The sequence below is a fragment of the Lichenostomus cassidix genome, chromosome 10, assembly GCF_008360975.1.
Source record: "Lichenostomus cassidix isolate B80296 chromosome 10, HeHo_3.0, whole genome shotgun sequence".
In the NCBI taxonomy this organism is placed as follows: Eukaryota; Metazoa; Chordata; class Aves; order Passeriformes; family Meliphagidae; genus Lichenostomus; species Lichenostomus cassidix.
Genome location: NC_139491.1, coordinates 20,023,833 through 20,038,949, shown reverse-complemented (window position 1 = coordinate 20,038,949; position 15,117 = coordinate 20,023,833). Strand labels below are relative to the sequence as shown.

Sequence of the window (15,117 nt, the reverse complement as noted above, 5' to 3'; positions counted from 1 at the left end):
TGCATGTGATGCCTCTTCATTTAGAGAGAGTCTGAGTAGGAGTATAGTTCAGTTATCACAGTGACAGCACATTCAGTTCTCTGCTCTCTACTTCTCCTCACATTGGTAAAATGTCGTGTAGCAGTGCTGTAACCTGGATGGTTGAAATAAGTCAAAAATAGCCCTCCAAGCATTTGAAGCCTGACTATAGTGTGGTCCACAAACAGTCATCCGGGAGGGATGCGGAAGGGGGAACACAGTAGGGCAGAGATGAAGGTGTTGGGACCAGTTGTGCTCCCAGAGCCAGCACAACACACCACTACAGGCAAAGCATCCCTGTTGAGGGATTCAGGTTACTGGCTTTGATCCCAGCCAGGCAGTAAGGGAGAGCTACTGAGAAGTTAAAGGTTAACTTTAAGTAGTAATTGGTCACTATTTTTTTAATATAGCAAGAGGATCCTGCTAATCTTTGTCTGTGATCCCTTGGCTGCCCCTGCAGCTCTGCCTGAGCAGAAAAATTACAGCTTGCAAAAGGCTGGATTTGGGAGGAACTGGGGCTTTAGGTCACCACTGGTAGGGGATTTTTGATTTGAATATGTTAAGGGCAAACATTCTTTAAAACAATAACAGTCTGCAAATATAATTTCTGTTCCCCTATGACTGTTTCACTTTGAGTCCTTAGTAATTTTTTTTATTACTTTTTTTTTAAGACATAGTTTGGCTTGTGAATCTTTCCTAGCCCTGGTCCCATGCCATAGGGTTGGTGCCTAAGTGTTTTTGACTGAAGCTCCATGATGATCATGTCAAAGAGGACCTTGGTAGTCTGGGGACAGCTCTTAAATAGATGTGGGCTTCATCACCATCACTTAACTCTGGAATAGCAGAGACTAAAACTGCTGGAATGTTTCATTGGTGATGCTGAAGCCATTTCCCTTTCCAGAGGCACTGTCTGGGGCAAAACTGTGTGTTACTATAAATGCCCTGATTTGCAAACACCTCTGTGGCTGCAGGGTTGGGTTTAACAGACAAACTTTTTTTGAGCAGTATATTTTTTCAATCTTCACTGTATCTCAGTGAAAAATATTTAATTTTTCCCCTTTTGAAGAAGCTAATAAGTAAAAATGGGAATCAGCTCAAGTATTCCAAAATGGCTTATCATCTGAGCATTTGTCTGTGTATGAATGTGACTTGTGGAAGAAAAGCCCAAATGAAATGTGGCAGGCAAACTGGAATTAAAGAAAATTTGTAATAAATAATTCCTGATTAAAGCGTAGGCTATGGGAGTATATGAAAAACACAGACATTACATAATTCAAAATCCTGTCCTAGTAACATGCTTTAGAAAAAACTGACTAATGAATGTCTCCAATTGCTGCCAGACTTCTTTGAAAAGTCATGGAAAACTAGGAGAGAGATAAAAATGTGACATCTGGAACCAAGTTACAATTTCTCATACGAAGCAGAAGAGTTGCAAAAGGAAAAACCACTCTGTGTCCAAGACTAAGTGTTCAGTGGGGAGCCCAGCATGGCCGTACATTGGCTCCTGACAAGTGCAGCAGCTCCTGGTGTGAAAGGGATGAGCAGAACCTCCTGTAATCCCCCTGGGCAGGATGTCTGGGCTTGTGTCTTCTGCAGGTGTTGAGAAAAGGATGAGTGTGAGCATGAAGATACCAGTTATGGTTTTTTTCTCTTCCTGGAACTTTCCTTAGCTCTGGTATGTTCCTTGGTTCGTTCATTTTATTACCCAGTCGCTTGGCCCTGCATGTTTTTGCAGCCAGCCTTTGTGGTCAGCCCTTATCTGTAACATGCTGAGTGTTCTGGGTTATGATCATCAGTCTTTGCTGTTTAACTTTCCCAGACACTTTAAGGTTATTTTGAAGAGGCCAAATGCCAGCAGAACTTCCTGGGGACCTTGCTCTGTCAAAGAACTGTTTATTCTTTTCTTCTAACCACTTACTTATCAAAGCAAAATCATTCTCTTACGTGGTGGCACCTTAGTTTCCTCAAAATCCTGTAGTGACGGATGTTGCAAAGTTGTTTACTCCTCTCTAGAGCCAGGATGGTTCCATGTGGCCAGAAGGGGGAAGCTGCATTGACTTTTCCCAAGTCCAGAAGTAATACTAAAGGATGACCATTTTCCTTATTCTTACTCATTTATCCTTGTGGCTCATCACTCTTCTTTGTGTCTTTACTGCTCAGTGTCTTGACTCTTCCACTAGGCAATCTGAACTTGGAGGCTTGGGCTGGTTTTTGTCCCCCCTGCAGTGTGTGGTGTCAGTGTGGGAATCCTTCCAGCTCCTTCCCTGGTGTCTGCAGGAGCAATGAATTCATTTAGCCTTATCCTCGCTTAGTCTTGCCTTTTACTTGTATCATGTGTCCACATTCTCTGGCAGGCTTCCTGCCAGGCCTGAAGTAGATAACCACAGTTCTGATGCCTCTTGCTCACAGTCTGCAAAGCTTCCTGCCTTATGTTATCATGGTTTTGGTCCCTGTGGAGCCTTTCACACAATGCAGGAGGTAACGGGAGCTCGCTGCTTCTCTGACATCCCCAGGCAGCAGTGCCCAGGCATGGGCCTCATCAAATACTGAGTGGTTTTGGCATATTTTAGATCCAGCACAAGCACACACAGAGTGGTGAAAATTCAGGTTTTCGACGTGTGCTCTTTGGTTTTGGGAGCAGTGGGTATGACATGGGGGAGGAAGAGGTGAGCCTCAAACTGACTTAAAATCAGAACTAAATTGCCTTTGACAAGGCAGAATCTGGATACAGTGTTTCTCACTTGAGTTACAAGGGCAAAGGTGCTTTCAGCTTATGGTTGTGTTGACTCTGCCTTAAATACTAGTTGAGATCGCAGCAAGAAGAGTCTCCTTTTAACAATGCCAGGGAGATAAATCTTCTATTGCAAATCTCAAGCCATTTAGAAAAAAAAGTCATAAACCACAATAAAACTGCTCTTACTTATTGCTTATTTATTACTTACTGCTCTTACTTACTACTAATTTATTGCTTGTTACTTACTTCTTGTAGCTCTTACCTGGGGATTTGAGAACGCATTGGAGAATTAAACATCCTGCTCAGCTCCTTGCAGTGATGTCCTGGTGTTTTTCTGTTTCCCATTTTCCCACTTCAATGGGTCATTAGCACTGTTTTTCTTTGCTGAAATTAGGGGACTTCTTCAGCATTTGAAATGCTCTTGAGTTTCCTTTAATTGCATATGGGTGTGTACATGGGAGTCCTACCATGTGGTATTTCCACTCATTTCTCTCCTTCCTGGAGAAACCTTTTCTCCTCTAAACTTAAGTTGCAACGTCTCTCGGATCACGTGTCTGAAGCTTTTCATGTGTTTGGCAATTTCTGCAATTTTCACTTATGAGTGCCTAATTTTTTATTCCCTTCCACCCCTTGAACCTTTCAGGTTTGTCATATCTTTGCATTTTATTATAAGTGATTCTTTCTCATACCTTCAGGGGTTTTCACAGTTCCCTGAAGCATGTTATGTAGTGGAGCGTCACAGAGGTGCTGCATGAAATAGCAATGATACAAAAAAGGGAGTTGGCCATTAATTTTATTTTTGTCAGATTTAAGGGCTTCTGTCCCAGGTTTGTACCCTGGTTGCCAGCAGTGAAGTCCACAGAAATTTAATTAAATTATCTGATTTGATAATCCATAATTAACTGCTTGCTGTTGTTCATTCTTAAGTTAGAGGAGTGATTTTGCATGGGATTATTAATATCTGAAGAGCATTTTTGCTCCTGGAGGGCTAAGGGTGGGCTGGGATCTGCTCCAGCTCTACTTCTGCTCAGGCATACAGTATTGTGTATCCAACAAAGGATGAGTGGCTGCTCCTGGGATTTGAAGGAACACAGATAGTCAAGACACCCGTGAAAGGGAGCAGAGGTTTGACAGCTGTTGACAGTGGGAACATACATCCACATAAAACTTTACCTGTCAAATAAATGATGCTTCTGGAAAGCAGTTTTGATAGTAAGTGTGTGGGTAAAAATGGATTTCATTAAGGATGAAACAGGGAGAGAAAGAGGCTTTGCATTATTTCTGGTCATCAAGAAGTTTCTATAAAGGAAACACTCGTAGTTTGTGGTCTTGAAAAATTCAAATTTAATCTGATACAAAGAAGTTATACAAGAGACACAGCAGTGGATTTGATGCAGAAGGTGCATGTCTGGACTGCACTGCCTTCAGCAGCAGGCGTTTGGAGTCGGGCTATAATTTTACTGCTTTTTTGCAATGTTTTGGTGTGGGATGGGGGCTTGCTGAGAAAAGTGCTCTCCTTCTCAAGTTAGGAAATGAAAGTGCTGAGCATTCAGAACATTATCAGAGCTAAGAGGTGAAAGAGTTTGCTTTCCTGTTTTATTGGGAAAAAAGGAAATAAACCATAGAGGATATGGTTTAAATATGGAACTTTTGTTTGGTATGGTTAACTGTGGAAGATGTTGGGAAAAGATGATAAGGCGACTAGTTAAAGAGCTTCGTAGTGTTGATGCTGCTGCTAGAGGAATGTGCCTGTGCTTCTTTTAAACCTGGAAGTTTTCCAGGCTGAATTTGGAGGAAAAAAAACCTAAGTAGAGAATAACTAACTAATGTAACCTCTCTTCCATCAGACATGTCAAGTGTGCCAGATGATGCTGCCCAACCAGTGCAGTTACTGTGCCCACCAGAGGATCCATGCTCACAAGTCCCCATACTGCTGCCCGGAGTGCGGGGCTGTGTGCCGCTCTGCGTACTTCCAGACCCACGTCAAGGAGAACTGTCTGCACTACTCCCGCAAAGTTGGCTTCAGGTGTGTGCAGCTCCACAGGCTCCCTAGGAAGCTGGGATTTACACCTCTGAAATTTGGTTGTGCTTGTGAGGTTGTGGATGTCTGTGTCCTAGCTGTGCTTCTTCCCAGTTTGTTTTCTGTGCCTTCTCACTGGCAGAGCAGAAGACACACACACCAAAAAAACAAGTCCTTGACTTAGGATAAACACAGTTTAGCAAAAACCAAAACATCAGTATGTTATAAACATTATTCTCATTCTGAATCCAAAACACAGCACTGTAACAGATACTGGGAAGAAATTAACTCTATCCCACCTGAAATCAGAACTCCCATCCCTGTAAGTGTTCAAGGCCAGGTTGAACAGGTCTTGGAGCAACCTGTCTAGTGGAAGGTGTTCCTGCCCATGGCAGGGAGTGGAACGGGATGAGTTTTGCAGTCCCTTTCAACCCAAAAGATTTTGTTACTGTGAAATGTGTCTTCCTTACAGCAGAAATGAAAGCGGATGTAGCCACAGCCTGGTGTGGTTTTCTGCATGACAAAACACATTTGAAATGGGAAATTACTAACTGGATTTAAGGGAGGTTTCTGAGAACAGACATCATTTTGTGGCATCTTTGAGCTGACAAGCTCTTGTATTGAATTCATGTTGCAGCTGGGTGTCTCAGGATTGATACTTCTAGCAAAAAGATTGAAGATCTTAATCCTCTAAATCTCCTTAAGGCTTGAATTTATGTTTATGTCCATAGTAAAGGGCTAAGGATGTGTGCCTTTATGAGAAGGGCATAGATTATTTCTTTCTATGCCCCTGCAACTCTCCAGACACTTCTCATGAGCTGAGACAGGTGGAAGAAGGCTCCCAAGGTTCTGGATGTGGTACAATATCTTTTCCTTAACTAAACTACTTACTAGAGTAAGACATTACTTTTCCCTACAGGCCTTCCCTCCTCGGCATGTTTAGATCATATGAGCTGCAGCACAGCTCTTAACACATGGTGCTTGAGGGATGAGATTGGGTGATCTTTTGAGTTTCTGTAAAGTTCTCTTTTTTCTCTTGGTTGCCATTAAATACTCTGAGATTTCAAACAAACAGGGCAATTTCTGCTCTTGGAGATGTTCTTTTAAAATGTCTGCAAATTCAGGAAGCTCTGCTGCGTGGTTTGGTCTGAATCACACTGAGGTTTTCAAGGGCTTTTTCTTTCAACTGTGAAGACAAGAGGCACATAAAAAGATGATTCTGAGTTTAATTATATACAAATAAGGTTTTTTAATGTGGGATCTGATTTGAAGAGACCCAGCCCACAACTAAGAATTAATTTCATCACAAATTAAATGGCTGTGACACTGTGGCTGTTTGAAAATGAGTTAATCTGGGAAGGAGGAAAGCTGGAGGAGAAAATGTTTTCCCTGAGGTGGAAAAATGGGAATGGAATAGATGTCAGAAAACTAACTTGGGTTTGGTGCAGTTCTTGGGACTTCAGTGGCACTTGGGGATCCAGCAACGAGACCTTCCATCTGTCTACAGATGTCATTAGCAGATACCTGCTCTCTGTGCCAGGGACATTAATGAAGATCTAAACCAAGGCAAACCCTCAAATTATACTTACAGGTTTTTAAACTTTACACAGCTTCTCTAAAAGCTGAATTTCTTTAACTTCTCCTCTAATTCACGTCTGCTGAAGCTCGTCTGTGAAAGCTGAGTCCACTAGACAAGTGAATGTCTGGCTATGCCATCCTTTTTTTGTCCTGCCTGTCTCTATTGCAGGGCTGATGTCCCTGATGTTGAAAACAGAAGAGATAAATTTTGGTTGCAGAACCATATCTAGATAATCTGTGGTATCTGCCCTGTAGTCATGGAGTAACTTTTTTCTTCTCTTTCACATTTCTTACTTGCAGAGCTGAAAAGCTGAGGAATTCTCTAAATCCCTTCAAGGATCAGCTCGACTTTTGCTGCTTCTCTTTATATCCCTGTTTTTCATGAATTTCTGGAGCATAGGTTTGGTTTTGGTTTTGGTTTTGTGATAAATCCTTATTCTGTCTCCTTTTCTGCTAATACCCCAATGCTTTCATTTAAACGTGGGATATGGTTTTATTTGGAGTTGAGACATGGTTAGTGATTGCACTGAAAATGAGAATGGTCTTCTACAGTTAAAAATAAAACTCAGCAAGTCTGGTTTTAATGGTCCTTTCTTCTTGGCTCCAAGTGTCACCTTCCCCACCTTTTCCAAGCCCCTTACAGCTGTCCCCACCAATTTGGGACTCATTTTTCTGCTTGGTGCCATTTGGAGAATTGAGGAAGGTGATGGCATAGGAAGTGTTCATAGGGTTAAGACAGCATCTTGTAGCTGTTATCTCCTCTCACAGGATGCTTTCCAAGACCTTTAGCCACCCCTCCTTGCCTTGAGGGATACAAGAGTGCTGGGGATGATAGCAGAATTTGCAATTTGTAGGATTTACATGGCATGCCTGTTGACATCCTGTATCCACTTTGTGCAGCTAATTAGTTTATCAAACTGTCCTTCTGGCGCTGGGATTCTTAATTACAAAGTGGCTGTAGTTTAGACTTCTATTTACTGTAAATTAAATTAACCTGTGATCATTTGACCCTGTTTCATTCTTCATCCTTAATGAAGTACTTCCCAAAATCAAGCATCAGGTAGAACCATCTCTTGTTAGTTCAGGGAGTGTTTGTGGAGGAAGCCGGTTGGATATTCCTGGATGTACCAGCCATTCCTTACTGCCAGGATTAGTATTTGTTCTTATATTTATACTTGGGGAATTTATTCTTCCATAATAATGTGGCTATTGGTGTTACTATACTAGAAAGTCTCTCTCGTCCGTCTCATGTGGTTGAAGATCAGGCTTGAGGGCAAAGCTACCCCAGCAAAACATTTTCATGCTTCCCCAAAGGTGAAACCAGCTTCTGCCACTGCTTCTCTCTCAAAATGTAAGAACACAGCAATTCTGTGTTTTCATAAAACTGTGGGGGAGATGGTTTGGCTCCTTTAGGCTGGCTTCTGCCTAATGATCTTTTGAAGTGTAACTTCAAAGCCTGGGCTTGTTTCCTAAATGCTGTTGGGAGGCTGGCCTGGAGGGAAGGATATTCCAGCAGCTTGTTTGTTTTTGGTAAGGGCTTGGAGCTGTTCCAGCATGCGATAGCTGGGGTCCATCTGCACCGGCAGTGCCATGGCAGCGCCAAACATGTGGCCCCAAACAGTGCTGGGGCAGAAACAGCCCTCAGAATGAAGGGAAAACCTGTTTATAAGGTGAGGAGGTTGTCCCTTGTGTGTTTCTCATATCCTACAAGCAGAAAAGGCTGGCCCTTGCATTGCCAGGCTGGGCTCCCCGCCTCTAACATCCATACATGCAGTGCTGGCTTAAGCACAGTTCCACTGGTGTCATTTTGATGGAATATCCTTGGGAGGGGCTCCTTGGGTGAGGCTGCTCTGGTCCCAGATCAGCAGAGGTGCACCTATGGGATGCAAACCCTGCGGCTGCTATGCGCAAGGCAGGTGAGGGCAGGTGGCTGCATCCTCCCGTGCCCTTGTAAATTGGAGCATGGCGTCTCTGAGAGCACACCAGGTGAATCTGGGGAGGAGTGTTCAAGTTAATGAAGTAAGACTGCTGGTTGTTGCCATCTTGTGGGAATATCAGGCAAGACCTGTCACAGGTGTGTGTCTGGAGGAGAGGCAGGCTGAGGCCAGTGGGGTGGCCCTGCTCTCCTCTTGGCCCTGTTTTCAGCTGCTGAGAAGAATCCTTTAGCTCCATGTGCAATGTATGTATGTATGTCTGTCTCTGTCTGTCTGTCTGTCTGTCTGTCTCTCTCTCTCTCTCTCTCTCTCTCTCTCTCTCTCTCTCTCCTGAGCATCCAGGCAGCCCTCCCAGACAAGCACCGGCAGCACCTGTATCTTACTGATTTTAATGAGCTTTATCAGTTCCTTGGGTGTTTCTGTTGCTGTTTTCATTCTCTTTGCTGTTGCTGTTGTGATTTTCCAGAGCTCAGTGGAGTAGCAATTGCTGAAGTTTTCTGGCTGGATATTCTTTCTCTTTATTTTGTAGTGGGGACTAACTGGTATTTGTGCTGCTTAGTGCCACAGGGAGATCTCATCAGGTGCTTTTACTTTGGTCCATCACTTGTGCCTGTGCTGAAATTGGCTCTCACAGGTACAGGGCTGGCATTCTGTTGAATGTTTATTCTTTTTGAGTTGTTTTAGTCTCTGAAGGTGTCTTTTATAGATCTTGTTTGCTTGTTGCTAACGTTTATCTGTGAGTTCTGCCCAGAATTCCTGTATCGTATTTCTCCTTGACTCTTCCATATTAATATGGAAGAGATTGAACTGATTGAATCGAGGACCCACCACAGCCTGGTCCTTTCATCTGTGCCATTCTGCGGGTGTGATGGAAGTGATGCTGTGGCTGTAACTCAGTGCTTTGTCATGTGTCCCCCAGGTGCACCCATTGTGGAGTTGTCTTCATGACTCTTGCCATGCTCAAAGTGCACATCCATGAGAAACACTGCGAAGTCTTCCACAAGTGTTCTTTTTGCCCGAAGGCCTTCAAGTCGGCTGACAGCACCATGGCTCACATAGCCAGCCAGCATCCAGCAGAGCCTCACAAAACTACTCAGTAAGTGTTTTGGTTTAATCTCTTCTTCTGCTTTGCTTGGTGGCTCCAGGCTTCCCCTTCTCTCACAGTTTTTTTCTGGTTTTGGTTTCTGTCCATGTGTAAGATGATCTGCTGCTTTGTCTGCCAGTGGGGGTCTGTTGCAAACCAGAGCACGCTCTCCTTGGAACAAACACAGTCTCCTGGGTAGGAGGAGAGGACTTTCTGCAGGGAAGAGCTAAACATCCATAAAATGAGCTTCATTGTCACCTCTTTGTCCAGCAGTACCCACAGTGGCACCTCTTGGTAGATGGCTCCAGGGCAGCTGCTGCATCTGGTACTCAAAGGGAAGAGGAGAGTTACCCCGGGCAGTGTTGCTCCCAAAAATCATTACAGAGAAGCCTCCTATAGCTTTTCCCTCCAAGGCTTGAGCTAGTGCCAAAAATCTGTGCTTTCAGAGAGGACCTATGGAAAGGTGGGATTGAGAGAAGTGTGTAGCTGGCTGGTATGCTTTGTGTTTGCTCCCATCTGTCAGTGCTCACACACACAGAGTTATGCATATGCTTAGAAGTAAACTTATTTTTAGCAAGCTGTGGTATGTGCTTGAGGCATTTTGTTGTTCTTCCCAGTTGAGTTACTGGTTCAGTTGCCCACGTGGGTGTGTATTGACAAAACATGGAGAGCACAACCCTCTTCAGAAGTCCATCCCTTTCTGGAGCTGCTGAGATGACTTTTTCCATTGTCTTCTTGAGGCAGAGAGACTGAATTTACTTTCTTTAATTGTTTTAGGGTGATCTACAAATGCTCTTGCGAGATGGTCTTTAACAAGAAGAAGCTGCTCCAAGAGCACTTCCAGCAGAACGCCAGCAAGTTGTTAGTGGGCGTGTTTAAGTGCCCACAGTGTCAGCTGGTGTATATGCAGAAGCAGCAGCTAATGCAGCACGTTAAGGTAGGTAACTCCCTCCCTTACTGGTGCAAGTTCCTATTTTTTGAGTTCACAGAATTTACATCAGCCGTGTGAGGCAAGTGTCTCAAAAAGTGGAAGGTTCTTGAGGAATATTTTAGTGAAAAAAAATAGACTACAGTGATTTAGAGGACCTGGAAATGTCAGTGGAGTGGTTTGTGTTAGTTGGTCTTAATGCAGGTAGTTCCTCTCATTTAGATGTGTTTTAACTGTATAACAAAAACTTTTTACAGGTACATCTCTTTGATTTTTAAGTCTTCTGTTTTCACAGAACCAGAGAATCACAGACTGGTTTGGGTTGGAAGGGACCTTAAAGCCCATCTCATTCCACCCCCTGCAGGGGCACCTTCCTCTATCCCAGGCTGCTCCAGGCCCTGTCCAACCTGACTTTGAACACTTCCAGGGCTGTGGAGTCTACAGCCTCTTAAAGAAAGTTAATTAAATTTGTGTGGCAGCTTTATCTTTGGTTGGGAGACAGGACCAATTATTCTCTGCCCACAGTGTTACCTAATTTATATGGTGAAGGCTGAATCTGCCTCTTTTGGATGCTCACCTAGAGAGCCTTGGCCCCTTTGCAACTTCCTCAGAGGGAGGTTACAATATTTAACAGCCTGATTCCCTGCTTCTCTGAACCATGCCAGACTGCAAGAGGGGACTGAGAGAGGCAGAAGTGATTGCCCTGGAAGTACCAGCCTTACAGGTCCAATTATCCCATAAATGTAAAAGTGCCACATTTTTCTGTTTTCTTACACAGGATATTTTTATATTCAGTGTCTAACAACACTCCATGGAAATCTTCTTGGAAGATGTCTCAGTGGCATTCTGAAGAAAGTACTTGCAAAGCCTTCTTTCTCTTTGATTAGGAAATAAAAGGACTTTTTTTTTTAAAACCAGTGACTTTATTTTGTTTATACTTACACTGAAAAAGCTGGAAGATTTGTTAGCTCATTCCTGAAAGCAAAACCATTAAAAACTACTTATTTGCTCTCTCCCCCATGTCTTTAACTTGCAAATCTGGAAGTGCTTTGCATGCAGTAATGACTTACAATACGAAGCCCTCCTGCGAAGTCGGTGATTGCTAATCTCAGTGCATTCTAGCTAGGAAAATAGAGTTGAGATTAAGGTTGGGACCTTCAAAGAGGTGTTCAACCCCAGTGCTAAAAAGCTGGAGCTGAGATACACACGTTGTGGGTTCATTGTCAGATCCCACCCCAGGAACCTGCCTGCAGCAGTTTGTGTACCAGCACCCCAAGATATTCACCACAAAACTTTGTCTCTTAACCTCTGAGGTACTTGGCTGTGGCAGGGTAGTAATTGCACTCCCCCGTCTCCTCTGCGGTCACCTTCATGCGGTAGAGTTTTTAGGAGGTGCTGTCTAGTATGTGCCTATGTGCAAAATAGAGAATCCATGTGCCTCCTCATCTTCCTCAGCTTTAAAGCTTTGCAGAGCAGGAGTTAGCCCTGCTTCCTGGTATTGGTTCTGCAGAGAAGTCACTTCATTTTTCCAAGCTCTTCTTGTGTTTTATCCAAGTGGTGTAACAGTGGAGTGATGGGCACTGAAACACTCCAAAGATTTCCAGATGGGGAGAAAGAACTGATGTGTCTGTGTTCTTGAGGAGGTGGCAGTGCCGTGGCTTCTGGGTCACCAGCTGAGTCAGGTGCAAAGCACACAGATTTCTCATCTGAGACCTTGTATTTGGAGTTTTGTTTGGTGTCTAACCCACAGAAAGGCTTCCGAAGGCCTGGGGCATTTGTGTGTTGAAACTTTACCTGTTATTAATTACTGTGCACAATTAAACCTCTAAATTAGCCTTGTGTGTGGATGAACTGTTGTTGTTCCTAGGGGAGTGTCTTGAGGTTTCTTTGGTACATTGCTGTTTTACTTGGTTTTGCTTTCCCACAGCTTTTCATTTTTAGATTATTTTCCTTATGTTCAATTTTCTTTGTTAAAATAACTTTTTGGGGGACTTTGGATTTTGGCCTGTTGAATAACCAAAGTGCCTGGAGCCATATTCCTTATAAGGCTGGTTCCTGGCTTTATGCTTGGTATTATATGTCACAAGCAAAGTTTTGAACCGTCAAAAATGTAAACATCAATAGATGGAGTAGAATTGAAGGAAGTAGACTTGGAGAAACTTAAACATTCTCTCTTTCCATCCCTTGAGCAAAGATGAAGCGGCTTTGGAGCCCTCAGGATACCAGCAAACATTTCATTCAGAGTTTACCAAAGCTCTGTGTTTTTAGAGCTTAGGCTCTTGAAATAATGACAATTAAAATTTCTCTTCCATTACATCTTCCCTGTTTAACCAGAGTTCCCAGGGCTCATCCAAAATGCTAAACAGGCAGCCCCAAGGAGTGGCTGTTGTCATGCAGGAAACAGAAATAGAAGCTTCATGTTTCTTGGGAAAATCTCTTGTTGGGGAAAGCACTGCAGCAGTTTCTAGGAGAAATGGGAAAACACACAGGAGCAAGACAACAACACATTGTTTGGCCAGTGGGGATTTAAATCATGTATTTAAATAAAAAATAGTATTTATTTATAAATAAAGGTGTGAAATGTGAATTACATGTAAATGTTATGTTATTACTGTTATTCAGGGTGTTCATGGAGTCCCCCAAAATCCTGAAGAGCTCTCAAACTTTCGGCAGAAGTCTGAGAAGGCTTCAAGGAACCAGGTTCATACCTCACCAAAGGAGCTTTTGGTAGCCAATGGGACTTCCCACTCTCCTCTGATGAGGAAGGACATTAGGGTGGAAGGACACAAACCCGAATCCAAGTCCAGACTGAGAAGAACTGGGTGGACTTGCAAGGAATGTTCACAGTGGATGCCTGATCGGGAAACCTATGTGTCCCACATGAAGAGAAATCACGGAAGGGTAAGGACTTGGATGAAATACTTGAGCTAGGGAACTGGGGAAGAGCACCAGTCTCTTGCATTCCATGCTCCTCTGCAGGCTCTTGTCATTACAAGAACTGCAAATCTCAATTTTTGGTAGGTTTCATCCAGCTCAAGTCTTGTGTTTCCTTGAGCTATTTCTGTCAAGCTAATGCTTGTCACTGGCAGAGCATGGGCCTAGATGCTGGGTACAGACAGATTTCTCAGTACTTTGCCATTAGGACTTCCTGTTTGATATCCTGAATCACCTAGCCATGAATGGGAATCTGGATCATGGTGTTTGTATCCTTCTAAGTTAATTTGGGGATGGCTGGATTGTCCCACTTGATGAAGTCCTCACTTCAAGAGTAGATGAGGGCAGGGTGAGAATGCTGGATTTTCCCATTTGAATTCTGCAGAATAAGGAAATTGGCCAAATATTTCAGTTTAATACATATATGTATTCATTTATCAAGTCTAACAAGATTTTAACTGGAATGTCCATGCAGGTTATACAAAGGGCTGTAGGAAGATTTTGGAGGAGGTTGGTTACAGGGCAGACTTTCTTATGGGGATATGGATATCATACATAGATAACAGGAGGGCCTGTGTGATGCTTTTTAACATCTTTCCCTTTTCTTGTGCTGAATTCCAAGGAGAGAGAAGGGTAAGTGGGCTTGTACTTCACTGGGGTCCTATTCTGCAGGGGGTCTGGTAGCGAAGTGAAGCCACAGGAGAAGCATATATACAATTCGACATTGTAAAAATGTCTAATTGTATAATATTCCTAAAAAAAATCAATAAAATCAAGCATGTTCTTTAAGTAGTTCTGTTTTTTATAAGATCTGTGCTGGTATTAGCCATCTGTTGGGCTGAGTCTAAGTGGGATCTCAAAACCTCAGTGATCTGTCTCTGTCAGTGGAATTACATATTATGGAAGGGATTTTTTTGCATCTGAGAGGTAATGTTGAGGTGAGGAGCATGGGAATTAGAATCCAGTCAGTGCCTTCCATGTTACTGCTGTTCAAAACTGTTTCTCTTTTCCTGCCAGTCCATTAAAAGATACCCCTGTCGCCAGTGTGAACGGTCGTTCAATGCCTCCAACAGCCTGCGCAGACACATCCGCAATAACCACGACACAGCAAAGAAAGTCTACACTTGCTGGTATGTACCCAGTGCCACTTTGCAAACTGGTTTTCGGCAGCAGTCTAATCCTTCGAGTTTGGAAGTTGTAGTAACTCATATCTGCTACTCCAGTCTATTCCAGGCTGTAAGTTACTGGGGGAAATTGAGGAGAAGAATATGTTAAACATGAGATTTAGTGGCTAAAATAAGTCCTTGCTTTTGACTGCACAGTGAATGTCCTTTGGAAAGTTAAGGGAAGGTGTGATTTGAGATCTGCAGGTGCAAAATGAGATTTCCATTGTGCATTGTTGTGAAACAGCCAATAAAATATTGGGCCAGTCTTTCACTGCTTTGTGGTTGGTGTGGTCATCCATCGCTCCTGTGCCTTCTCGGGTGCGAACGGTGTGTAAAAACCTAACGAACCAGATCTTGACGCCACTTGGCAAGGGCAGAACTGACTGCACAGGCTGCAGGGCAATGGAGAATTGATCTTGCTGGATTTGCTTGGGAAGTTACACCTCAAAGTTGGAAAATGGATTTTGAGACTTCAGACAAGTTATGTAAACCAGTGGTAGATGAAAATCATTGCTGGTGAACATATTTTAACTGTGGATACAGTCCCAGTTCAGGACAAAGCCCAGTGCTTATGAATCTGCCTCTGTAACTGCTGCAGAGAAAGTTGTATGCAGAGCGACCGTTCAGAATTCCTTCCTGTTGCATTCCAAGACACCCTTTTGAAACAGGATTAAAGCACATTTGGGTTGGAAAGGAAGTTTGCAGTGATGTTGGTTGGGGG

The 15,117-nt window shown here is 43.3% G+C and overlaps 1 protein-coding gene across 2 annotated transcripts in view; it reads left to right on the top strand.

Moving 5' to 3' along the window:
- ZNF592 (zinc finger protein 592) overlaps positions 1-15,117 on the top strand; it is a 36,126-nt gene that overhangs the window by 15,307 nt on the left and 5,702 nt on the right. For both annotated transcript variants that reach the window (XM_085071177.1, XM_085071178.1), the window contains exons 3-7: positions 4,600-4,778; positions 9,204-9,380; positions 10,146-10,305; positions 12,919-13,197; positions 14,248-14,360. In XM_085071177.1, the coding sequence (XP_084927303.1) occupies positions 4,600-4,778; positions 9,204-9,380; positions 10,146-10,305; positions 12,919-13,197; positions 14,248-14,360 (908 nt within the window). The remainder of the gene's footprint in view (positions 1-4,599; positions 4,779-9,203; positions 9,381-10,145; positions 10,306-12,918; positions 13,198-14,247; positions 14,361-15,117) is intronic.